Source organism: Aotus nancymaae, unplaced genomic scaffold (assembly GCF_030222135.1).
Source record: "Aotus nancymaae isolate 86718 unplaced genomic scaffold, 86718_ANA_hifiasm-v0.15.2.pri h1tg000032l_0, whole genome shotgun sequence".
In the NCBI taxonomy this organism is placed as follows: domain Eukaryota; kingdom Metazoa; phylum Chordata; class Mammalia; order Primates; family Aotidae; genus Aotus; species Aotus nancymaae.
In genome coordinates, this window is record NW_026988445.1 from 29,175,720 (window position 1) to 29,195,518 (window position 19,799).

The following is a 19,799-nucleotide window of genomic DNA, read 5'->3' on the forward strand; positions in this document are numbered from 1 at the left end:
AAGTGAGGCGCAGGAACGGCTGGGCTGGCTCCGGCTAGAAGTTGGCCTCCTTTGTTGGAACAGTTGGCTCTCTGTGATTGGCCAGATCGCTGTGACGGGGGCGTGAGTAGGTTATGTCTGTTATAACATCCAATTAGGTCGCAGTTCACCATATATGCAGAAACCTCTAGGTCAAGCTTCAAACATGTAACGAGGCAGCTTTAGACTAAACTTACAGGTTGGTGCAAAAGTAATTGCAGTTTTTGCCCTTTTAATGGCAAAACCTGCAGTTTTGCATGAACGCAACACTTTAACACAAGTAAAATTAATTTTAATAACATATCTTGTTTAACCCAATGTGTCTAAAATGTTATCATCTCAACAAGTAACCAATATTAAAAATTATTAATGGGCCGGGCATGGTAGCTTATACCTGTAATCCCAGCACTTTGGGAGGCCGATCCTGGTGGATCACCTGAGGTTGGGAGTTCGAGACCAGCCTGACCAAGATGGAGAAACCCTGTCTCTATTGAAAATACAAAAAATTTAGCCGGGCGTGGTGGCACATGCCTGTAATCCCAGTTACTTAAGAGGCCGAAGCAGGGGAATCACTTGAACCCGGGAGGCAGAGGTTGCACTGAGCCGAGATTGCGCCACTGCACTCCAGCCGGGGCAACAAGAGCAAACTCCATCTCAAAAAAAGAAAAATTATTAATGAGCTATTTTGCATTTTCTTTTTCATACTAAATTTTTGAAATCAGTATGTATTTTACACTTACAGCACATTTCAATTTGGAGTAGTCACGTTTCCAGTGCGTAGCAGCCAGGTGTAGTTGGTAGAAAGCACGGGCCTAGAATTCGTCTTTTCCCCACCCTGTCTCCTTCAAAATCTTTTTTTGGGGGGGTAATTAAAAAATCGGTATACCATGGTTGTACATATTTATGAGGTACATGTGCTATTTTGATTCACGCATACAATGCATAATGATCAAGTCAGGGTAACTGGAATATCCATCACCTCAAACGTTTATCTTTGTGTGGGGAACATTATGATTCTTCTTGTCTTGCTATTTTAAAAATACAATAAATTATTAATTTTAGTTTTCCTACTGTACTATCAAATGCTAGAACTTATTCCTTCTATCTAATATACTTTTGTATCTATTAACCCAATTTCTCTTTGTCCCCTTTTCCTCTTCCCTTCCCATGAAGCCTCTGGTAACCATCATTCTTCTCTCTACGTCCCTGAGGCCAACTTACTTAACTCCAGTAAGAGTGAGAATGTGCGATTTGTGTTACCCTCCTTCGAAACTCTTACCTGCAAGGACTTTCTTCCCCTCTTCTCTTTTTTGCCTTCCCTTTTGTTATGTAAATTAACACAGCTTTATTTATTTTTATTTTTTAGCATTACGGCGTCTGACTCAATAATGCAGCTTTGACTTTGTTCCGTGATTCTGGAGTTTAAGCAGGTTTCTGAGTCGCATACTAAAAGGCCGAGAATGTGGTGGATATAAATCTGGGAATACTCATCAAACCGTATTTTTTTATCTTTGCCTCATTAACTATTTATTGTAATGTATACAACAGCCACTCTGATGTTATAATAACATATTTACTACATTGGTGTTACCTAGTTTTATGGGATACCTCTAGGGCCTTCTGGAAAGCGTAATCTTATAAAAAGTTTTTGGTTTCTACTAATACTATCATGTTCAGATTCTGCCTAGATGAGGGACATAGGCATGAGAAACAATGCAGAAATGTCGAGAGTAAGGTACTCAGGGAGGTTTGAAATACAGTTGACAGGCGGGGTGCAGTGGCTCTCTCCTGTAGTCCTAGCATTTTGGGAGGTTGAGGTAGGTGGATCGCTTGAGCTCAGGCGTTTGAGACCAGCCTGGGCAACATGGTGAAACCCTGTCTCTACTAAAAACACAAAAATTAGCCATGCGTGGTGGTGCACATCTGTAGTCCCAGCTACTTGGGAGGCTGAGGTGGGAGGATCACCTGAGCTTGGGAAGTTGAGGCTGCAGTGAGCTGAGATTACATCACTGCACTCCAGCCTCGGCAATGAGAGCGAGACCCTTTGTAAATAATAATAATAATAATAATACCTTTGCTACATGAAAAAAAAACAAGAAAAAAGGGGAAAAAAGGAAATACACTTGTATGAGGATATTGCATGTTTTTTTGGCCCTTCCTTTATTAAGAAGGAAGATCAGTAAGTGAAAAGAATCCTGTATTCCACAGTTATTGACTATAACACTACTAAAATTATCCAGAATGGTAAAGAAATTAAATATTCTAGTTAAGTGAATATTTGTGAAATTAAATTAACAAACATTACAACTTTAATTTTAATAATTTTGAATGGAAGTATTTCATAATCAGTTACAACCCCTCATCTTAATATTCCGAGAGTATTGAATAGCATGTATACTTTTCTTAGGTTATTTGTTGAATTGAACTACGTTATTCTGGGGGCAGGGAGAGGTGAATAACTAAGATTGACTGAGTAGCTGCTCTGCCAGGAGTTGTGCTTTGTGTTATGATAGCTCTTCTCATTTAACCCTTAGTGTCTCCCAGCCCAGTTCAAGGAAGTCACTGTGTTTTACCTACCGGGTAGGCTTATACACACATTGATTAGGTAGGTGGCCTGCTCTATCTAGTAAGTCACAGAGCTGGTATTTGAACCCTAGCAGTTTGGTACTAGAGGCCATGCTTTTAACACTCGGATACTAATGTAAACTTCACCTCAGCACTCTGGGGTAGACATTATCATGCCCATTTTACAGGTGTGGAAACTGAGGCTCAAAAAAGTTAAGTAACACTTCAAGTTAGCTGGTACATGGCTAACAGTTTTTTTTCTTTCTAGAACTCTTTTATACTGGCCCAGGTAAGGCTTGCATTTGCCAGTCAATGAAACCATTTCTTTCATCTTTCTTTGGCTCACTTATCCTCCCTTTTCTTTCTCCAGAAAACATCTTTTGTAATCATGAGGCAATACTGGAGTGATTTGGTTTCCTACGTTACAAAATGTGCTCTGAGATCATTTGGAGAAACGTAGGCTTTGCGGAGTTTATATTCTGAACCCATTGAAAACTTTGTTTTCCAGAGAGATTGGAACAATTATCAGGTCATTGGGATGCTGCCCTAGCGAGGGAGAGCTGCACGATCTGATTGCAGAGGTGAGTCGGCGAAACGTGTCACTCAGCATTCTCTCGTGCGACAACTAACTCCTTGTAATTAACAACAACCCTTCCTGAAACTAAAACAGTGCCCCAAACTACTGAATGTGCTCAGTGGAAATAGCAGGATAACTATTCATATTAGCCAGCCAACAGGATCTGAAAGAATTAAGAGCAGATCTTGAAGAAATGACGATGAACAAGTAGCACATAAAGAACCCACTTTAGAAACGATCCTCTCTGTAAAATTAGTTAAGAAAGGCCAGTAGATGCCAGGGGCTGACTGTCTGCAGAAAGCCTATTGACAGATGAAAGGAATATAGTGAATAATGCCAGTTCAAAGGGGAGAGAAGCAGAAATAGAGACAGTAAGGAATTTTTATTTATTTGAGGAAATAACACTTTTTTTTTCTTTTGAGACGGAGTGTCGCTCTGTCGCCAGGCTGGAGCGCAGTGGTGCAATCTCGGCTCACTGCAACCTCCGCCTCCTGGGTTCAAGTGATTTTCCTGCCTCGGCCTCCCGAGTAGCTGGGATTACAAGTATATGCTACCACGCCTGGCTATTTTTTGTATTTTTAGTAGAGATGGAGTTCCACCATGTTAGCCAGGATGATCTCGATCTCTTGACCTTGTGATCTGCCTGCCTCGGCTTCCCAAAGTGCTGGGATTACAGGTGTAAACCACCACACCTGGCAGTATCAATTTTTTTAAGCATTTAGAAATATTCAGTAAAGGAATCTAAGTTGTAAGAACACATTGTTTTTATATTTTGGGATTCAGTAAAGCTATTTTTACCAAAAGGAAGAGAAAAAGTTTGTTTTTTCTGAGTTGATGCTCACATTAAAAAAAATACTGATTACTGCCTTAAAGGGTTTATGCACAAAGCTGGAATTAGCGTTAGGGAAAAGCAAGCTGGCACTGTGGAAGAGCTAAGAAGTAGAGGCTGACTTCACAGTGCAATCATAATCATCACACGCTCAGGAAAGTAAGTGGAACAATAAAGAAAAATGCCTCTGAAGGTCAGAAGAGGAGAATCCCTAGAGTCTAGTCCCTTTGTGGTTTGTTTGTATGTTTTAATCTCTGTCAGGCGTCAGCAAATCATGGCGCCTGGCCAAATCCTGCCCACCACCTGTGCATGTAAATAAAGTTTCATTGGAACGCAGCTAAACTCATTTATTTCTATATTATCTATGATTGTTTTCTGACTACAAGGGCAGAGTTCGGTAGTTGCAACGAAGACCTGTGACTTGGAAAGCTTAAAATATTTACCATCTGGCCCTTTGCAGAAAAAGCTTGCCAACTCTTCATCTATGGGCTTCTGTGCCAAAAGAGAACAAATACCACATCTAGAACTTGAAGATCTGAGTTCAAGCCCCACAGCCACCACTTATGGCCCTGTGGCCTTTGGTGAGCCACTTACTCCTTCAAAGCCTGGTTCCACATCTGCAAAAGGAGTAATAATGTGAAAGTGTTTTCATGAGGATTAAATTTAATAACTGAGGAATCAGCTGTTACTTAGTGGGCACGCAGTACAGATTTGAGTGTGCTTACACTCCACATGGCTCTCTAGGATAATATCTCCACTGGTTCGGGCAGTTAGCCACAGTGGGTGCTTAGGTCTTAAGTTTTATTTTATTTTTACCCTTTTTTTAGGCACGTGACACAAACTTTGAAATGCAGGTATTTAGAATACTTATATACCAGTAGGGGTCACTGAACTATTAAGCTCTGTAAATATTTTTCTGTATTTGTATACCAACACTATTTACTCTAATTAAATTGTAGTGATAAACAGCTTTGGGTATAACTACCTTTTAAGAACTTTTCCAAATAAATGAATGGGAAAAAAGCACAAATTTGAATTGATAAATACAAGTATATATTTGTACATACTTAAATACATTAAATAGTTAATATATGAAACACATTTAGAAAATCAAAGCCCCTTAAAAGTCAGCATCTAGGGGTAAATGTCATATTGCTAAATGTTCTGTAATAGTTTCAGAGATCAAACTATTTAAATGTATGTGTATATATGCTTTAAAATTGTTCTATAAAGCTGGGTGCAGTGACTTGCTCCTATAATCCCAGCACTTTGGGAGGCTGAGGCAGGTGGATCACTTGAGGTTAGGAGTTTGAGACCAGCCTGGCAACATGGTGAAATCCCATCTCTACTAAAAATACAAAAAAATAGCTGGGCGTGGTGCCGCATACTTGTAATCCCAGCTACTTGGAAGGCCGAGGGGGGAGGATCACTTGAACCCGGGAGGCAGAGGTTGCAGGGAGCCAAGATCGTACCACTGCACTCCAGCCGGGGCGACAGAGCAAGTTTCTGTCTCAAAAAAAAAAAAAAATTGTTCTATAAAAAGTTGAAACCTGTGTACTATTTCTCTGGTCGTCATGTACTTGACTTTTAGTGTTGACACATTCTTTTCTCTTTAATTTTTATAACTTTCAGTCCTTTGCTTCCTGAAGATCAATTTCAAATCTGGTGTTACTCTTGAAATTGATCATTTAAAGAATCATTTAACTTTGATCCATACAGTTCATGTTCTATAGTTAGTAACTTCCTGCAAATATTTTCTGCCTTTTGGAATATCACAAAAACTGGCAACTGTGAGGATTAGTGAAAAATCTTACTGACATATAGGCTACCAAATAATCCTTCCTTTAATATTAAATTAGAACCTTCTACGATCTTCAGGAGCTGGAAGGAGATAATTTTCATACAAATGGAAAGGTTATTTAGAGGTCTATGTCTTGAAGTTTCAACCAAAGTGGAATTACGGAGAACTTAAATTAATTACAAAGTAAAACTAAAAGATGATTTAAAAATAAGACCTGTGTTGGTAACGTTATTGACTCAGATTTAGGAACTAAGCAAGGATTATGACTTTACTGAGGTGGCCATCCGCAGCCTCCACTTCCCCACGCTTGCCCTTTTGTGGTTGTGGATGGGCACCTTTCTGGCTGCCCGTCTGTTGCTCCTACGCATGCTGTGTTCTGTTAACCATCTCCAGCTTTCCCCTTGGCTCCCTCTTCAATCTTTCTGGCCATTGTATGAGGCCTCCTTAACTTCTGTGCTCAAACTACTCTGCCTGGCCTCTGTTACCTGGGTGTGGGAGAGCTGGCTAGCAAATCATTCCATGGATTTGACAAACCCAGGTCTGCAGTTACCTAATCTAGTCAACCCTGGCCTGCAGAAGACACCATGACAGAACTTAGTGACACCAGTGCCTTTCTCACCAGCCCGATGCCCTTGGTGAGCAGCGCGTCTGAGCCCTCCCATGGAACAGAATCCTCCGGTGAGTCTTCTGACTCATTGTACACCGTTCTGCCCGCCCACTGCTGTCGCTTGGTTTGGCCACTTCACTCCGTGTTCGGTAGCACTCGTTCCAGGCCTCACCCTCGCAGCAAGTTTGCCCCATCTCCTGGGGGCCTTGCCAGAGTGTTAACTCTGTGTCCTGCGAGAGTGCCTGAAGTTGATGAATTCTTACTCATCCAGTTTTATATTCCGGGCGTCTTGGTCAGGCACTGTCATCCAGTCTCGGGGTACTCCCCTAGCTCCTAGTTCAGGAGCCAATTCTTACCTAATTCCTTTTGCTATTAAATTTATCACTAAAATTTGATTAGAGTAAATTGTGTTGGTATACAAATACAGAAAAATATTTACAGAGCTTATTCCAATTGCTACCTAATTCCTTTTTGCTATTTTAGTATATAGTCTTTTTCTTTCCTTATTACGCCCAGCACTTTCTCGGCCAACTATGCTGGGATTTAACACTCTATTATTGGCTGGAGCAGCCCATGGGAAGTGTGACCTTGGCTCAAATACAGTGGCTAGGATCATCACTCATTACATTTCCTGCAATTCAATGCCTGTAGATTTAAGAGGTGCATTTCATTGGGAGGCTGAGGTGAGAGGATGGCTTGAGCCCAGGAGTGAGGCACAATCATAGCTCACTGCTCTCCAGTCTGGGTGACAGAGCTGGATCTCAACTCTTTTTTTTTTTTCTTTTTTTTTTTTTTGAGATAGAGTCTTGCTCTGTCGCCCAGGCTGGTGCGATCTCAGCTCACTGCAACCTCCACCTCCCAGTTCAAGCAGTTCTTCTGCCTCAGCCTCCTGAGTAGCTGGGAATACAGGCATCTGCCACCACGCCCCACTAATTTTTGTATTTTTAGTAGAGGCAGGGTTTCACCATGTTGGCCAGGCTGGTCTCGAACTCTTAACCTCAGGGACTCTGCTCGGGATTATAAGTGTGAGCCACTGCATCCGGCCCAGCTCTCAACAGGAACGAAGGGAGGGAGGGAGGGAGGAAGGAAGGAAGGAAGGAAAGAAGGAAATTGAATTTTCATGACTGTCATAGTTGTCAAATGGAAGAGCTGTAATGTGAACCAGGTGTCCAATGGACAAATGTGACCAAAAGGAGTTGGCTGCTCTCTCTCGCTATTCCTAAGCTCACTAGGGCCTGCCCCTAGCTTTCAGGATTAGATCAAAGCATAAAACCACTTAGGAATGAAATGAAGGTTCTCATCAGATCCAAGGAGTGGGGGAAGATTGAGCAGAAACTTGACCAGCACATGGTAAAGATAGGCCAGTGATAGATAAGAATAGGCCAGGCTTATCCTGGAATTCTGTTCTTAGATAAAAAGAGGATGCCATGGCAGGGAGATCATGGCACTGATAGTCCTCAGCAAAGCTGTCCCTTTAGACAACTGCCGTCAATATGTGATGGTGACCTCGACATCTGTGCGCAGCCATCATTCCCGGATCTTTGTGATATTCCTGGGAGTCATTGTTTTCCTTCTGGGTTGGACTTCTTTATATCCCAGGTTTTCCTCTTTCTAGTTCCTCTAGCATTTTAACACATTCTTAACAGCTTCTTGGAAAAAGAGTGCCCTGGAGGTAAAATTTTTGAGATTTGTATGTTTGAAAGTGATTAAGCTAACCTTTGGCTAGACATAGAGTTCTGCGGTCAATGGATTTTTCTTCATTAAATGGATTTGGATTTTTTCAGGTCTTCATTCCGGGTTCTGAAGGCACTCCTCGTCTTCGTGTTCCTGGTAATGCTATTGAAATAGTGCAAATCTATTCTGATTCCCAATCCTTTGTATGTAACCATTAAATTTTTATTTTTTCCTGAGATGCTGGACAGTCTTTTTTCCTCAGTGTTTGAAATTTCACAATGATTTACCTTGGTGTGAACACATATCTTACATGTTAGGTACCTGGTGGGCCTTTTCAAACTGGTGACTCGTATCTTTTGGTTCCAGGAAATTTTCTTGTGATTATTTAGTTTTCTTTTTTCTCTCTTTTGGAACTCCTATTATTCGTTTTTGTGTTTCTGGACTAGTCTTTAATATTCTTTTTTGTTTATTTATTTTATTTTTAGTAGAGACAGGGTTTTTATCACGTTGGCCAGGCTAGTCTCGAACTCCTGACTTCAAGTGATCCGCCTGCTTTAGCTTCCCAAAATGCTAGGATTACAGGTGTGAGCCACCGCGCCCAGCCTAATGTTCTTATTTTTCACTTATTTTTCATCTCTATCTTTTTGTTCTCTCCGGTGGATTTCTTGAACTTTCTCATTCAGTATTTTTATTGAGTTTCTCACTTCTGTTGTTTTAGATTTCCAGTAGCTTGTTTTTGTTCTTCGAATGTTCTTTTCTAAATAGCATCCTGTTCTTGTTTCATATCTCTGAAGATAATTAATAGTGGTAGTTTGTTTGAAGTTTTCTTCTCTTTGCCTAATGTATTTTCTCCAAGTTGCTGTCTGTGTGTGTTCTGGTCTTTGTTTTTGTTAGCAGCTTTCCTCCGTGTCTGATAAACCTTGGCTGTCAGTTCACAATAAACACATGCATGGAACTTGGCAACTTTAAACTTCTTCACTGGGTAATCTGGGAATCACCAACATCAGAATTTTGGGGATTTTCTCTTGTGCAGGCTTGATTCTTTGGAATAGTCTTCAATTTTCTGCTTGGAGGCAAAAGCATCTTGCTGCCAGTTCAGACTTCTATTTTACACTCTTTAAAAGGTAAATCTCTAAACTCCTGCTGGGATGGAGGGAGGCACTCAGTGGGAAAAACTGAGAGGGGATTTACAGCTTTTCAGACATATTTTACCCTAGTTCTCCTAACTTTGGTTCCTGCTCCCTCGCCCTCATTTCCAGAAGTAACCAATGCTTTTTGAGGATTATTTACTCACTACTGTGTTGGGTTCAGTTTTCTAGATCTACTAGATTATTGCCACTCATCCATCTGCTTCACAGCTTCCAATATGAGCCATATTGTAGCAGTAATTAGACTTCTCATCCTTCATCTTCTGCCCTAATACTTAATATAGTTTAGCACAATTATTAGATCTCTATAAATGCTGGTACCAGAATGTGTGGAGATTCAGGCTTGCAGAGGACTGCAGAGCTAGATCTGACTCATGTGCTCAAAAACTCCAAGTTTACAGTAAGTAACAGTAATTTAAAATGATTGTGAGCTGGTATTCATTCACTCAACAAATAATTAGGGAGCATTTTCCATATGCCAGGAACCAAGGACACCTGGGCAAGAAAACCAGAAAAAAAATCCCCATGCCTGGCCGGGCGCGGTGGCTCACACCTGTAATCCTGGCACTTTGGGAGGCTAAGGTGGGTGGATCACCTGAGGTCAGGAGTTCAAGACCAGCCTGGCCATCATGGTGAAACCCCATCTTAAAAAAAAAAAAAAAAATCCCCATGCCAGTTTGGGTCAGGATAATTTAAAACATTTTAACAATGTGAACAGCAAAATTTTCAACACCTTTCTTTCTTTTTCCTTTTCTTTTCTTTTGAAACAAGGTCTTGCTCTGTTGCTCAGGCTGGAGTGCAGTGGTGCAATCATGGCTCACTGCAGCCTCCACCTCCTGGACTCAGTCCTCCCACCTCAGCCTCCCAAGTAACTGGGACTATGGGTTTGCGCCACCACACGCAGCTAATTTTTTTTTTTTTTTTTTTTTTAATAGAGGTGGGGTTTCACCATGTTGCCCAGGCTGGTGTCAAACTCCTGAGCTCAAGCAATCCGCCTGTGTCTTCCTACCAAAGTGCTGGGATCACAGGCGTGAGCTATTGCGCCCAGCCCAATACATGCATTTAAAAATATTTGAGATGGTATTCAGTCCCTACTCATTTAGCTAAGTGAGGAAACCCACAAATAAATGTCGAGATTTTTTTTTTGTATCTGTGGTCAGTGGTTTAATGCCAAATTTATAGTGTTGAGACAACTGTGATGTCAAAGTGTGATCGATACTCTCTAGTAACCAGTTAAAACAATGTAATGACCCTACTGAATCATTTCCTACACTATTCATCTTGGATGGAAAGTATCAAACCACACCAGGCTCACCACAAGTCCCAGAGGTCCCCGGTCTCCATCTCGCATCATTCTTAATTGGTTAAGTATCCCTGGATTTTTATTCTTTGAAACTTTACAGTTGGCTTTTGAGTTACTAGAACAAGAGCTACATAATCTACATCCTGGTGAAGTGGAAATTTCTAACCATCTGTACCTGAACTACATCGTTTTGGTTCTAGAAGAGCCCTGGGATTTTATATCATTTGTAATTTGACTGTATCAAGTTTCTCAGAGACTGAGAAAGGGTAGGAGTAATTGTTTTCTTGTTTTGAAATAGTTGGTGATATGAAATGTTTTATCTGTTATTGTTCCTACACATCCTGGCATTGGGAGACATGGGAGAATGGAATCGATCTGCTCTAATCTTTTTTTTTTTTGAGACGGAGTCTCGCTCTTGTTATCCAGGCTGGACTGCAATGGCGCCATCTTGGCTCACCGCAACCTCCGCCTCCTGGTTTCAGGCAATTCTCCTGCCTCAGCCTCCTGAGTAGCTGGGATTACAGGCACGCGCCACCATACCCAGCTAATTTTTTGTATTTTTAGTAGAGACGGGGTTTCACCATGTTGACCAGGATGGTCTCGATCTCTTGACCTCGTGATCCACCCGTCTCGGCCTCCCAAAGTGCTGGGATTACAGGCGTGAGCCACCGCGCCTGGCCTGCTCTAATCTTTTTAATGTTAGATGCTGGAATTTAATTACAGAGCTGATGGCATTTTGCCTATTAGTAATGGCTACCGTCCAGCCATAGCTTCTGAGTAGAATTAGGTAAATTTGGGGGGATGAGGGGAATATGTTGTAAAAAGCACATATGAGAGTATTGCTTATTTGTAATTGGTAGAAAAACATTAAATGATGCTAAAGCAGGATGATCAGTAGCAGGAAAACATGACTCAGGGAAATCTGCAAACGTGTTTTCTTCCTCTAATAAATAAAAAAAAATGTGTTTTCATGTAGAGCACAATCAGTCATGGTAATAGGCTAGTAAGTACGGTTTTATTCCAGGTTTCTTATTGTATGAGTAATATCCAGATTACAGAAAATTTTAAATAAATAGGAAATTCCTTTACAACGGCGCCATCACCTTAATATAATCATTGTTAACATTTTGATACACTTCCTTACATATTATTTTTCTGTGTAGGTTTTTAACTGGACTGTAATTTTTTGTTGTTAGTGTATTCTTTTTTTTTTTTTTTTTTTTAGAGACTGGGCCTTATTCTGTTACTCCGCTGGAGTACTATGGCACAATCATAGCTCACTGCAGCCTTGAACTCCTGGACTAAAATGATCCTCCCATCTCAGCCTTCCAAATAGCTGAGACTACAGGTATATGCCACCACTCTCAGCTAATTTTTTTTTTCTTTTGTAGAGATAGGGCTTTGAAATGTTGCCGAGGCTGGTCTTGAACTCCTGGCCTCAAGTGATCCTCTCACCTCAGCCTCCCAAGTACAGGGATTACAGGTGTGAGCATATGAGCCACCATGCCTGGCAGAACTGTAATCTTATAGTACAATTCAGTAGGTAAAATTCTGAATCTTGATTTTTTCCACCTAATTATATCACAAATTATATCTTCATGTTATTGCAGAGTTTTCATTATAAAAATGCATGCTAATTAAATTGCACAAGAAAAAAAGGAAGGGAATGCTCTCTCTTGTTTACATCACTCAGACACAGCCAGAATATTTTGCCTTTTTCTCTCTGTATTACAGCAAAATGGTTTTTCCATTCTGTTATCTAGTTTTTAGAAACCAACATTTTAAGAAAGAAATACTGTTATGTGAATGAAACTTAAGGACATTACACTGAGCAAAATAAACTACAGTCGACCCTAAACAACACGGGGGTTCAAAGCACTGATCCCTGTGCAGTTGAAAATCCAAGTATAATTTTGCCTCCCCTAAAACTTAAACTAATAGCCTACCATTGACTGGAAGCCTTATTAATAACATACACAATCAATTAACAAAGATTTTGTATGTTGAATATATTATTTACTGAATTCTTACAATAAAGTAAGCCAGAGTAAAGAAAATATTATTAAGAAAATCATAAGGAAGAGAAAATGTATTTCCTGTCCGAAAGCAGAAGTGGCTCATCATAAAGGTCTCGTCCTCACTGTCTTCACGCTGAGTAGGCTGAGGAGGCGGAGGAAGAGGAGGGGTTGGTCTTGTCTCAGGGTAACAGAGGTGGAAGAAAATCCATGGATAAGTGGATCTGTGGATTTCAAATCCATGTTTGAGGGTCACTGTAGTTATAAATATTAATGCACAAATACTGTATGATTCCACTTGTGTGGTATCCAAAATGGTCCAGCTCCTAGAAACAGAGAGTACAGTGGTAGTGGCCAGGGAGTCGGGGGAGGAGAAAGGGAGCTGCTGTTCAGTGAGTATAGCGTTTCAGTTTTGCAAGAGGAAAAAGTTCTAGAGATCTGTTACATGACAATGTACATGTGGTTAACACCGCTGTACTGTATGCTTAAAAGTGGTTAAGATGGGCTGGGCATGGCAGTGCACCCCATAGTTTCAGCTACTTGGGAGGCTGAGGCTGGAGGATTGCTTGAGGCGAGGAGCTTGGGACCAGCCTGAGCAACATTGTGAGACCCCGTCTCCACAAAAAAAACTTAAAAATTATCCGGGTGTGGTGGTTTGTGCCTATAATCCCAGCTACTTGGGGAGCTGAGGCGGGAGGACCACTTTTGCCCAGGAGTTTAAGGCTGTAGTGAGCTACCATGGCACCACCGTACTCCAGCCTGGGCAACAGAGTGAGACCCTGTCTCTAAAAAATAAAAAATAAACCAATGAAGTATACAGAAGGATGTGCATAGGTTATATGCAAATAGTGTGCCATTTTACATAAGGAGGTTAAGCATTTGCATTGGTATCTATGAGGAGTCCAGGGGACCAATCCATCATGGATACAGAGTGACAAGTCTACTAATATCATTAATATTTTCCATGCCAATATTCTACTATAGTCAGTTTAATTGCTTCCTAACATTTAATTATATGGCAATAACCATATTAATAAATAGAAACTCTTCAATTGAATAAATATCCCATATTACATATCCATTCATCTATTGGTAAAGGTTGCTAACAATTTTTAACATAGTGGATACTGCATGATAAACATTATTTGAATAAAGTATAGGCCCTTTTCAAGTTTCAGAGGGCCTTGTGAAGCAAGCTAAGGCAGTGATGGGTTACTGAAGGATTTTGAATGAGAATAACTTGATGAGATTTGCATTTTATTTTAGTTCATATTTGTTTTTCTTGAATGAGATTATACTTTAGACAAACCAGTCTGATGGTGGTAAGAAGTTAGATTGGAATAATTTACAGTAATCCTTTCCCTGGGTCATAGCTGACAGCTTGGAGCCCTTTGTACATTTGGGCAATTTTTTCCTAAATGCTTTTATTTGTCCCTTTTATTCAGTAAAACTTAATTGCCATATTTCTATTACGCTGTGGTCACAATGTAGGTGTCCCTCCGAATTCATATGTTGGAACTTAAATCCCAATGAGATAGTATTAAGACATGGAGCCTTTGGGGGATAACTAAGTCTCGAGGGTAGGTCCCTCATGAATGGGATTAGCAATGTTGTAAAAGGGCTGGAGGGAATTAGCTAGGCCCCTTTTGCCCTTCTGTCCCTTCTGCCATGTTAGATCACAGTGTTCATCCGCTCTGGAGGCCACAGCATTCAAGGCGCCATCTTGGAAGCAGAGACAGTCCTTCACCAGACACCAAGCCCACTGGTCCCCTGATCTGGGACTTCCCGGTCTCCATACTGCGAACAATACGTGTGTGCTGTTTATTTATTACCCAGTCTAAGGTATTTCGTCATAGCAGCACAATTGGACTAAGGCAGACATTGTCTTTGTGGGACTATTGCTATAACAAATGCCCGAAAATGTAGAAGTGGCTTTGGAACTGGATAACGGGTAGAGGCTGGAAGACTTTGAGGTGTGTGATAGAAAAGCCTGAACTGCTGTGAACAGAGCACTAGAGGTGATTCTGGTGAGGGCTCAGCGAAGATACCTGTAGAGTGCCTACATCTTCTTAGAGGTGATCTAAGTAGACAAGAACAGAATGTTGGTAGAAATGCGGATGGTAAAGGCAATTCCGATGAGGTCTCGGGCAGAAATGAGGGATGAGGTACTGGAATCTGGAGGAAGGCCATCCTTGCTATAACAGCATCCTTGCTGTAATCCCAAAGTGCTGGGATTACAGGTGTGAGCCGCTGCACCCAGCCTAGAATAAATAATTTTTCAAAAGTAAGTGGCTTTCAAATTTTTTATTTGTAAAGACAACATTTTTAGTAAATGCCAATTAATTTTTGTGATCTTACTCTAGTCAAAGGAGAGAAATATTTTCTAAATTGTATTTATGTTTTGGTTTTGAAATATAGTTTATGTCAAAATTTGTATATATACTGTTTAGAGCCTAATGTGAACTATCTCGTGCTTTATGTATTTTTTTACTACAAATAGTTAAAACAGATTTGAATGCATATCTCATCTGGTGACCTGGAACTAGTTGAAATGTAGGTGCTTTATAAACCATCTTAACTACTGACATTATCTTGTTTTTTTGTGAAGCATGAAATAGTTCAGTTTATTGACTGATTGTTATGTCACTGGGGAGAAATGAATTTTCATGGTATGTTTTATTGTGCCTATTTAGTGGGTTCACCATTAAAATAAATAATGCTGTTATGAGAAAAGAGATGGCCTGATGATTTATCTATGGAAATGGAAGAACTCCAGACCGTGATCCCATCAAAACACCTGACTGACTCCACCGCCCTCAAATAGGCACTTGACCTCCCTGTACCTGTATTTCCTCAAATCCAAAACGGGTTAAGAAAATTGACTTATACCAAAGTAGAGTGAGAAGCACAGTATTTGCTGCATGCTTTGAGACTGAGATAAATGTTGATATTATTTAAAAGTCCTACAGTATTTATTGAGCTGGCTCCACATGGGGGAAGAGGAAGCAGGGAGACCACGGAGTGCCGGAAGGCACTGTGTGAGCCTCATTCGCCCTTTGCAATGAAGGCTGTAGATTTTCTTCAGGTTCCCTGCTCCACCTTAATTCTTTGGAGGAGAAGCCAGGCGTGTGAGGGCTGTGGCTTTCCGGGTGAACATCTGCTGGCACACTATTAAGATGAATTCCCTGCAAATGGTGGTTTCATTAGGCTACACTCAGGGGTCTTCTGGCAGATGTTTTTCCTTTACATTCACAAATGCTACCTGGGTTACTGTTAAATTGCCCCTTATTCCTCTTCGGCCTTTCTCTTAAAAGAAACAAACTAGATTTAACTTACTTTGCCTCATTCATGTTTGCAGTAACAGGATGTATTTGTTTTGTGAGTTTCTTCTGTCTTTTGAAGAGGAGGGATGTGGAGTTCGGTGAATATTTTTTACTCACGCTTTTTTTTCGGTCTGAAGAGGCCACGTGGGGAAACAGCAGAGGTGGAGGCATCACTGCTAACCTGCATACCCTGTCCTCTAGACGTGGGGCGAGGCACCAAGGGGTGAGGGAGAAAGTATGAAATGTGCCTAGCAATTCCGTACGTTATCTGATTTAATTGCCACATTCCACGTGGCATTTTACAGATAGGTGGCAGAGCCGAACTTCTGTATACACAGGAGGGTCTACATAGTGGGTCAGTGAGGATGTGCCTGAAATGTCAGCACCAGTGATTGATTCTTTTTTTTTTTTTTTTTGTATTTTTGTTAAAACTAGAACATTTACTTCATGACTAATCACTGAAATTCGTAAGATGAACTGGATGATGCCGCAACAGCTGCCGTCTTGGGTTGAGGTGTTGTTCCTTCACGGAATCCATGCCTGAATCTGCGGTATACAATCTTGAGGTGCCTCGTGTGACCAGTCCCGGTGATACTTCGACTTTCAGCCTCGGCACTCCACTTATACTTTCTCTTTTTTTTTTTTCTTTGAGACGGAGTTTCGCTCTTGTTGCCCAGGCTGGAGTGCAATGGCACGATCTCGGCTCACCGCAACCTCTGCCTCCTGGGTTCAGGCAATTCTCCTGCCTCAGCCTCCCGAGTAGCTGAGATTACAGGCACGCACCACCGTGCCCAGCTAATTTTTTGTATTTTTAGTAGAGACGGGGTTTCACCATATTGACCAGGATGGTCTCGATCTCTTGACCTCGTGATCCACCCGCTTCGGCCTCCCAAAGTGCTGGGATTACAGGCGTGAGCCACAGTGCCCAGCCTCAGTTATACTTTCTCTTGCGTTTGGCGGGGTGGCCACATTTGCCACAGGTCCACTTCTGAAGGTGGTAGGCCTCAGAGCCACAGCGGTGGCACAGTGTGTGTGTCTTATTGTGACGCTTTCCCAATGATGACTTTTCCTTCGTCATCTCGCTTCTGTGGCCGAGACCAGCAGCCAGTGATTGATTGTTTTAGGAAATTGTGCCATTGCATGCCATAGAGCCATCTTCATCATCATAGACTCTCACAGCTCACAAAGCACCTTCATATCCCATGGAACCCTCACAGCCATCCTGGAGGTTACAGTTCCCCGTGTATTAGACATGGGGATGCTAAAGCTAGAGGGTGGATTTTAATAACATTCTTAACTATTCTTGGTCTAACATGGGGAGTATATTGTGATATTTTTCTGTAAGAAAGGTAATGTCTCTTAAAATTATTCATCTATTTATTTACTTCTCATACCTAGTCCTGTAGAACATCCATTTTTTAAAAAAGACTCTGATACAGAAAGAAGTCAAGTGGATTTTCCCAACAAGACTTTGCTCTAAGTGAAGAAATGCAGTGACTTTGTAGTCTTTTCAAATATGTCTGATATAATTTACAGAATCTTTCTTGAATTCATTTAAGTATAATTGAGTTTTCTCCTGGAGAAAGTAGGTCTGGATCACACCATTTTTTCTACATCAACTCTGTGAAATACAATGTTTGTTTGTTTGTTTGTTTTGGAGGCAGAATCTTGTTCTGTTGCCCAGGTTGGAATGCAGTGGGTTAATCTTGGCTCACTGCACCCTCCATCTCCTGAGTTCAAGCAATCCTCCTGCCTCAGCCTCCCCATTAGCTGGGACTACAGGTGTGCACCATCATGCCCAGCTAATTTTTGTATTTTTAGTAGAAATAAGGTTTCACCATGTTGGCCAGGCTGGTCTTGAACTCCTGACCTCAGGTGATCCACCCACCTTGGCTTCCCAAAGTGCTATGATTAAGGCATGAAATACAGTTCTGAATTCTGAATATCTGCTAATCTCCAGTTGACAGGTATACAGACTTCTGCTTGATAGTGATTCAAAGTCTTTGGATAAAAATATGCCATACATATTTAGAATATATGTTAGTTACAGTGTTTGCTGGAGCCACTTTAATAATTTAAGCCACCACACAGAGTGGCTTAAACAATAGAAATTTTTTGTCTCACAGTTCTAAAGGCTGAAAGTTTAAGATCAAGTTATCAGCATGATTAAACATCTGCCCTATTCTTCTTGTTTTTCTTTTATGACATTGGAATATATCATATTTGAAAAATGCCTTTTAGAAAAGCTAATGGAATCCAAATAAAGTTTGGAGTTTAGTGACTGTTAATATATTAATATTGATTCATTAGTTTTGACAAGTGTATTATAATAATGTAAGAGTTAATAATGGAATTATATTACAAATGAAATTACAAATTATGTTACAAACCAATAGTAATCAAAACAGTGTGGTATTGGCATAAAAACAGTCATATAGACTCTTGGAACAGAATAGAAAGCCTATAAATGAAGCCAGGCATAAATGGTCAGCTGATCCTCGACAAGAGTGCCAAGAATACACAATGGGGAAAGGACAGTGTCTTCAATAAATGGTGATAGGAAAACTGTTATTTACATGGAGAAGAAGGAAATTGGATCCTTATGTCACACCATACACGAAAATCAACTCAAAATGGTTTAACGATTTAAATGAGAGACTTGGAGAAAACACAGGGAAAATGCTCTTTGACATAGGTCTGGGCAATGATTTTTTGGATATGGTACCAAAAGCACAGGCAACGAAAGAAAAAAATGAACAAGTGGGACTACATCAACCTGGAAAGTTCCTGCATGCAGAAGAAACAACCAGCAAAATGTCAAGGCAGCCTATGGAATGGGAGAAGATGTCTGCAAACCATACATTTGATAAGGGATTAACATTTCAGTATATATAAGGAACTCAGACAACTCATTTGCAAAAACAAAAACGACCTAATTAAAAAATGGAGAACAAGGAGCTGACATTTTCTTAAAGAAGACATACGAACGTCCATCAGGTATATGAACATCGTTGTTCAAGAAGGAAATGCAAACCAAAACCACAGTGGGACATCACCTCACACCTATTATAACGGCTACTGTCAAAACGACAAAAGTGTCGGTGGGAGTGTGGAAAAAGGAACCCTCATACCCTGTTGGTGGGAAGGCAAATTGGCACAGCGGCTATGGAAAACAGTGTGCCGGTTTCCCAAGAAACTAAAAATAGAATTACCGTATCATCCAGCAGTCCCACTTCTGGGTATGAGTCCCGGAAGAAATGAAATCGGACTCTCTAAGAGCTACTTGTATTGCCATGTTCATTGCAGTATCATTCACAGTAGCTGAGATACGGAAACAGCGTTGCCTGTAGACAAGTGAATGGATAAACAGAAGGTGTGTGTATGCAATGGCATATTATTCAGCTTTGGAAAAGGAGATGATGCTATTTGCAACAACATGGATGGACTCGGAGGACATTACGCTAAGTGAAATAAGCCAGACTCAGAAAGACAAATACTGCATGATCTCTGTTATATGCAGAATTTTCAAAAGTCAAACTCATGGCAACAGAGAGTAGATGGGTAGTTAACCAGGGGCGGGGGTAGGGGAAATGGGAGAATGTTGGTCAGAGGGTACAAACTTTCAGTGATAAGAAAAACAATATCTGATAGACAGTGTGGTGACTATGGTCAATAATTATTCTATACTTGAAATTGACTGAGAGTATATCTCAAGTATTCTCACCACACATACAAAAAAGGTAACTAGTGAGTTGATGGATATGTTAATTAGCTGATTGTGGTAACCATTTCACAAGGTGTATGTGTATCAAAACGTGTTGTACACCTTAAATATATGCAGTTTTTATTTGTCCATCATACCTCAATAAGGCTGGAAAAAAATAGAGGAAACTGGGTGACAGAGGTCTATGGGAACTCTTTGTATTATATTTGGAACTT

General features: G+C 40.7%; 1 protein-coding gene across 9 annotated transcripts in view; it reads left to right on the forward strand.

Annotated features, from left to right (window-relative positions):
- EFCAB2 (EF-hand calcium binding domain 2) overlaps nucleotides 1-19,799 on the forward strand; it is a 127,534-nt gene that overhangs the window by 76,280 nt on the left and 31,455 nt on the right. For all 9 annotated transcript variants that reach the window (XR_010345120.1, XM_064383677.1, XM_064383681.1 and 6 more), the window contains one exon: nucleotides 3,092-3,164. Coding sequence is in view for 8 of the 9 variants with exons in the window: in XM_064383677.1 (XP_064239747.1) it covers nucleotides 3,092-3,164 (73 nt within the window). In the remaining variant the exon portion in view is untranslated. The remainder of the gene's footprint in view (nucleotides 1-3,091; nucleotides 3,165-19,799) is intronic.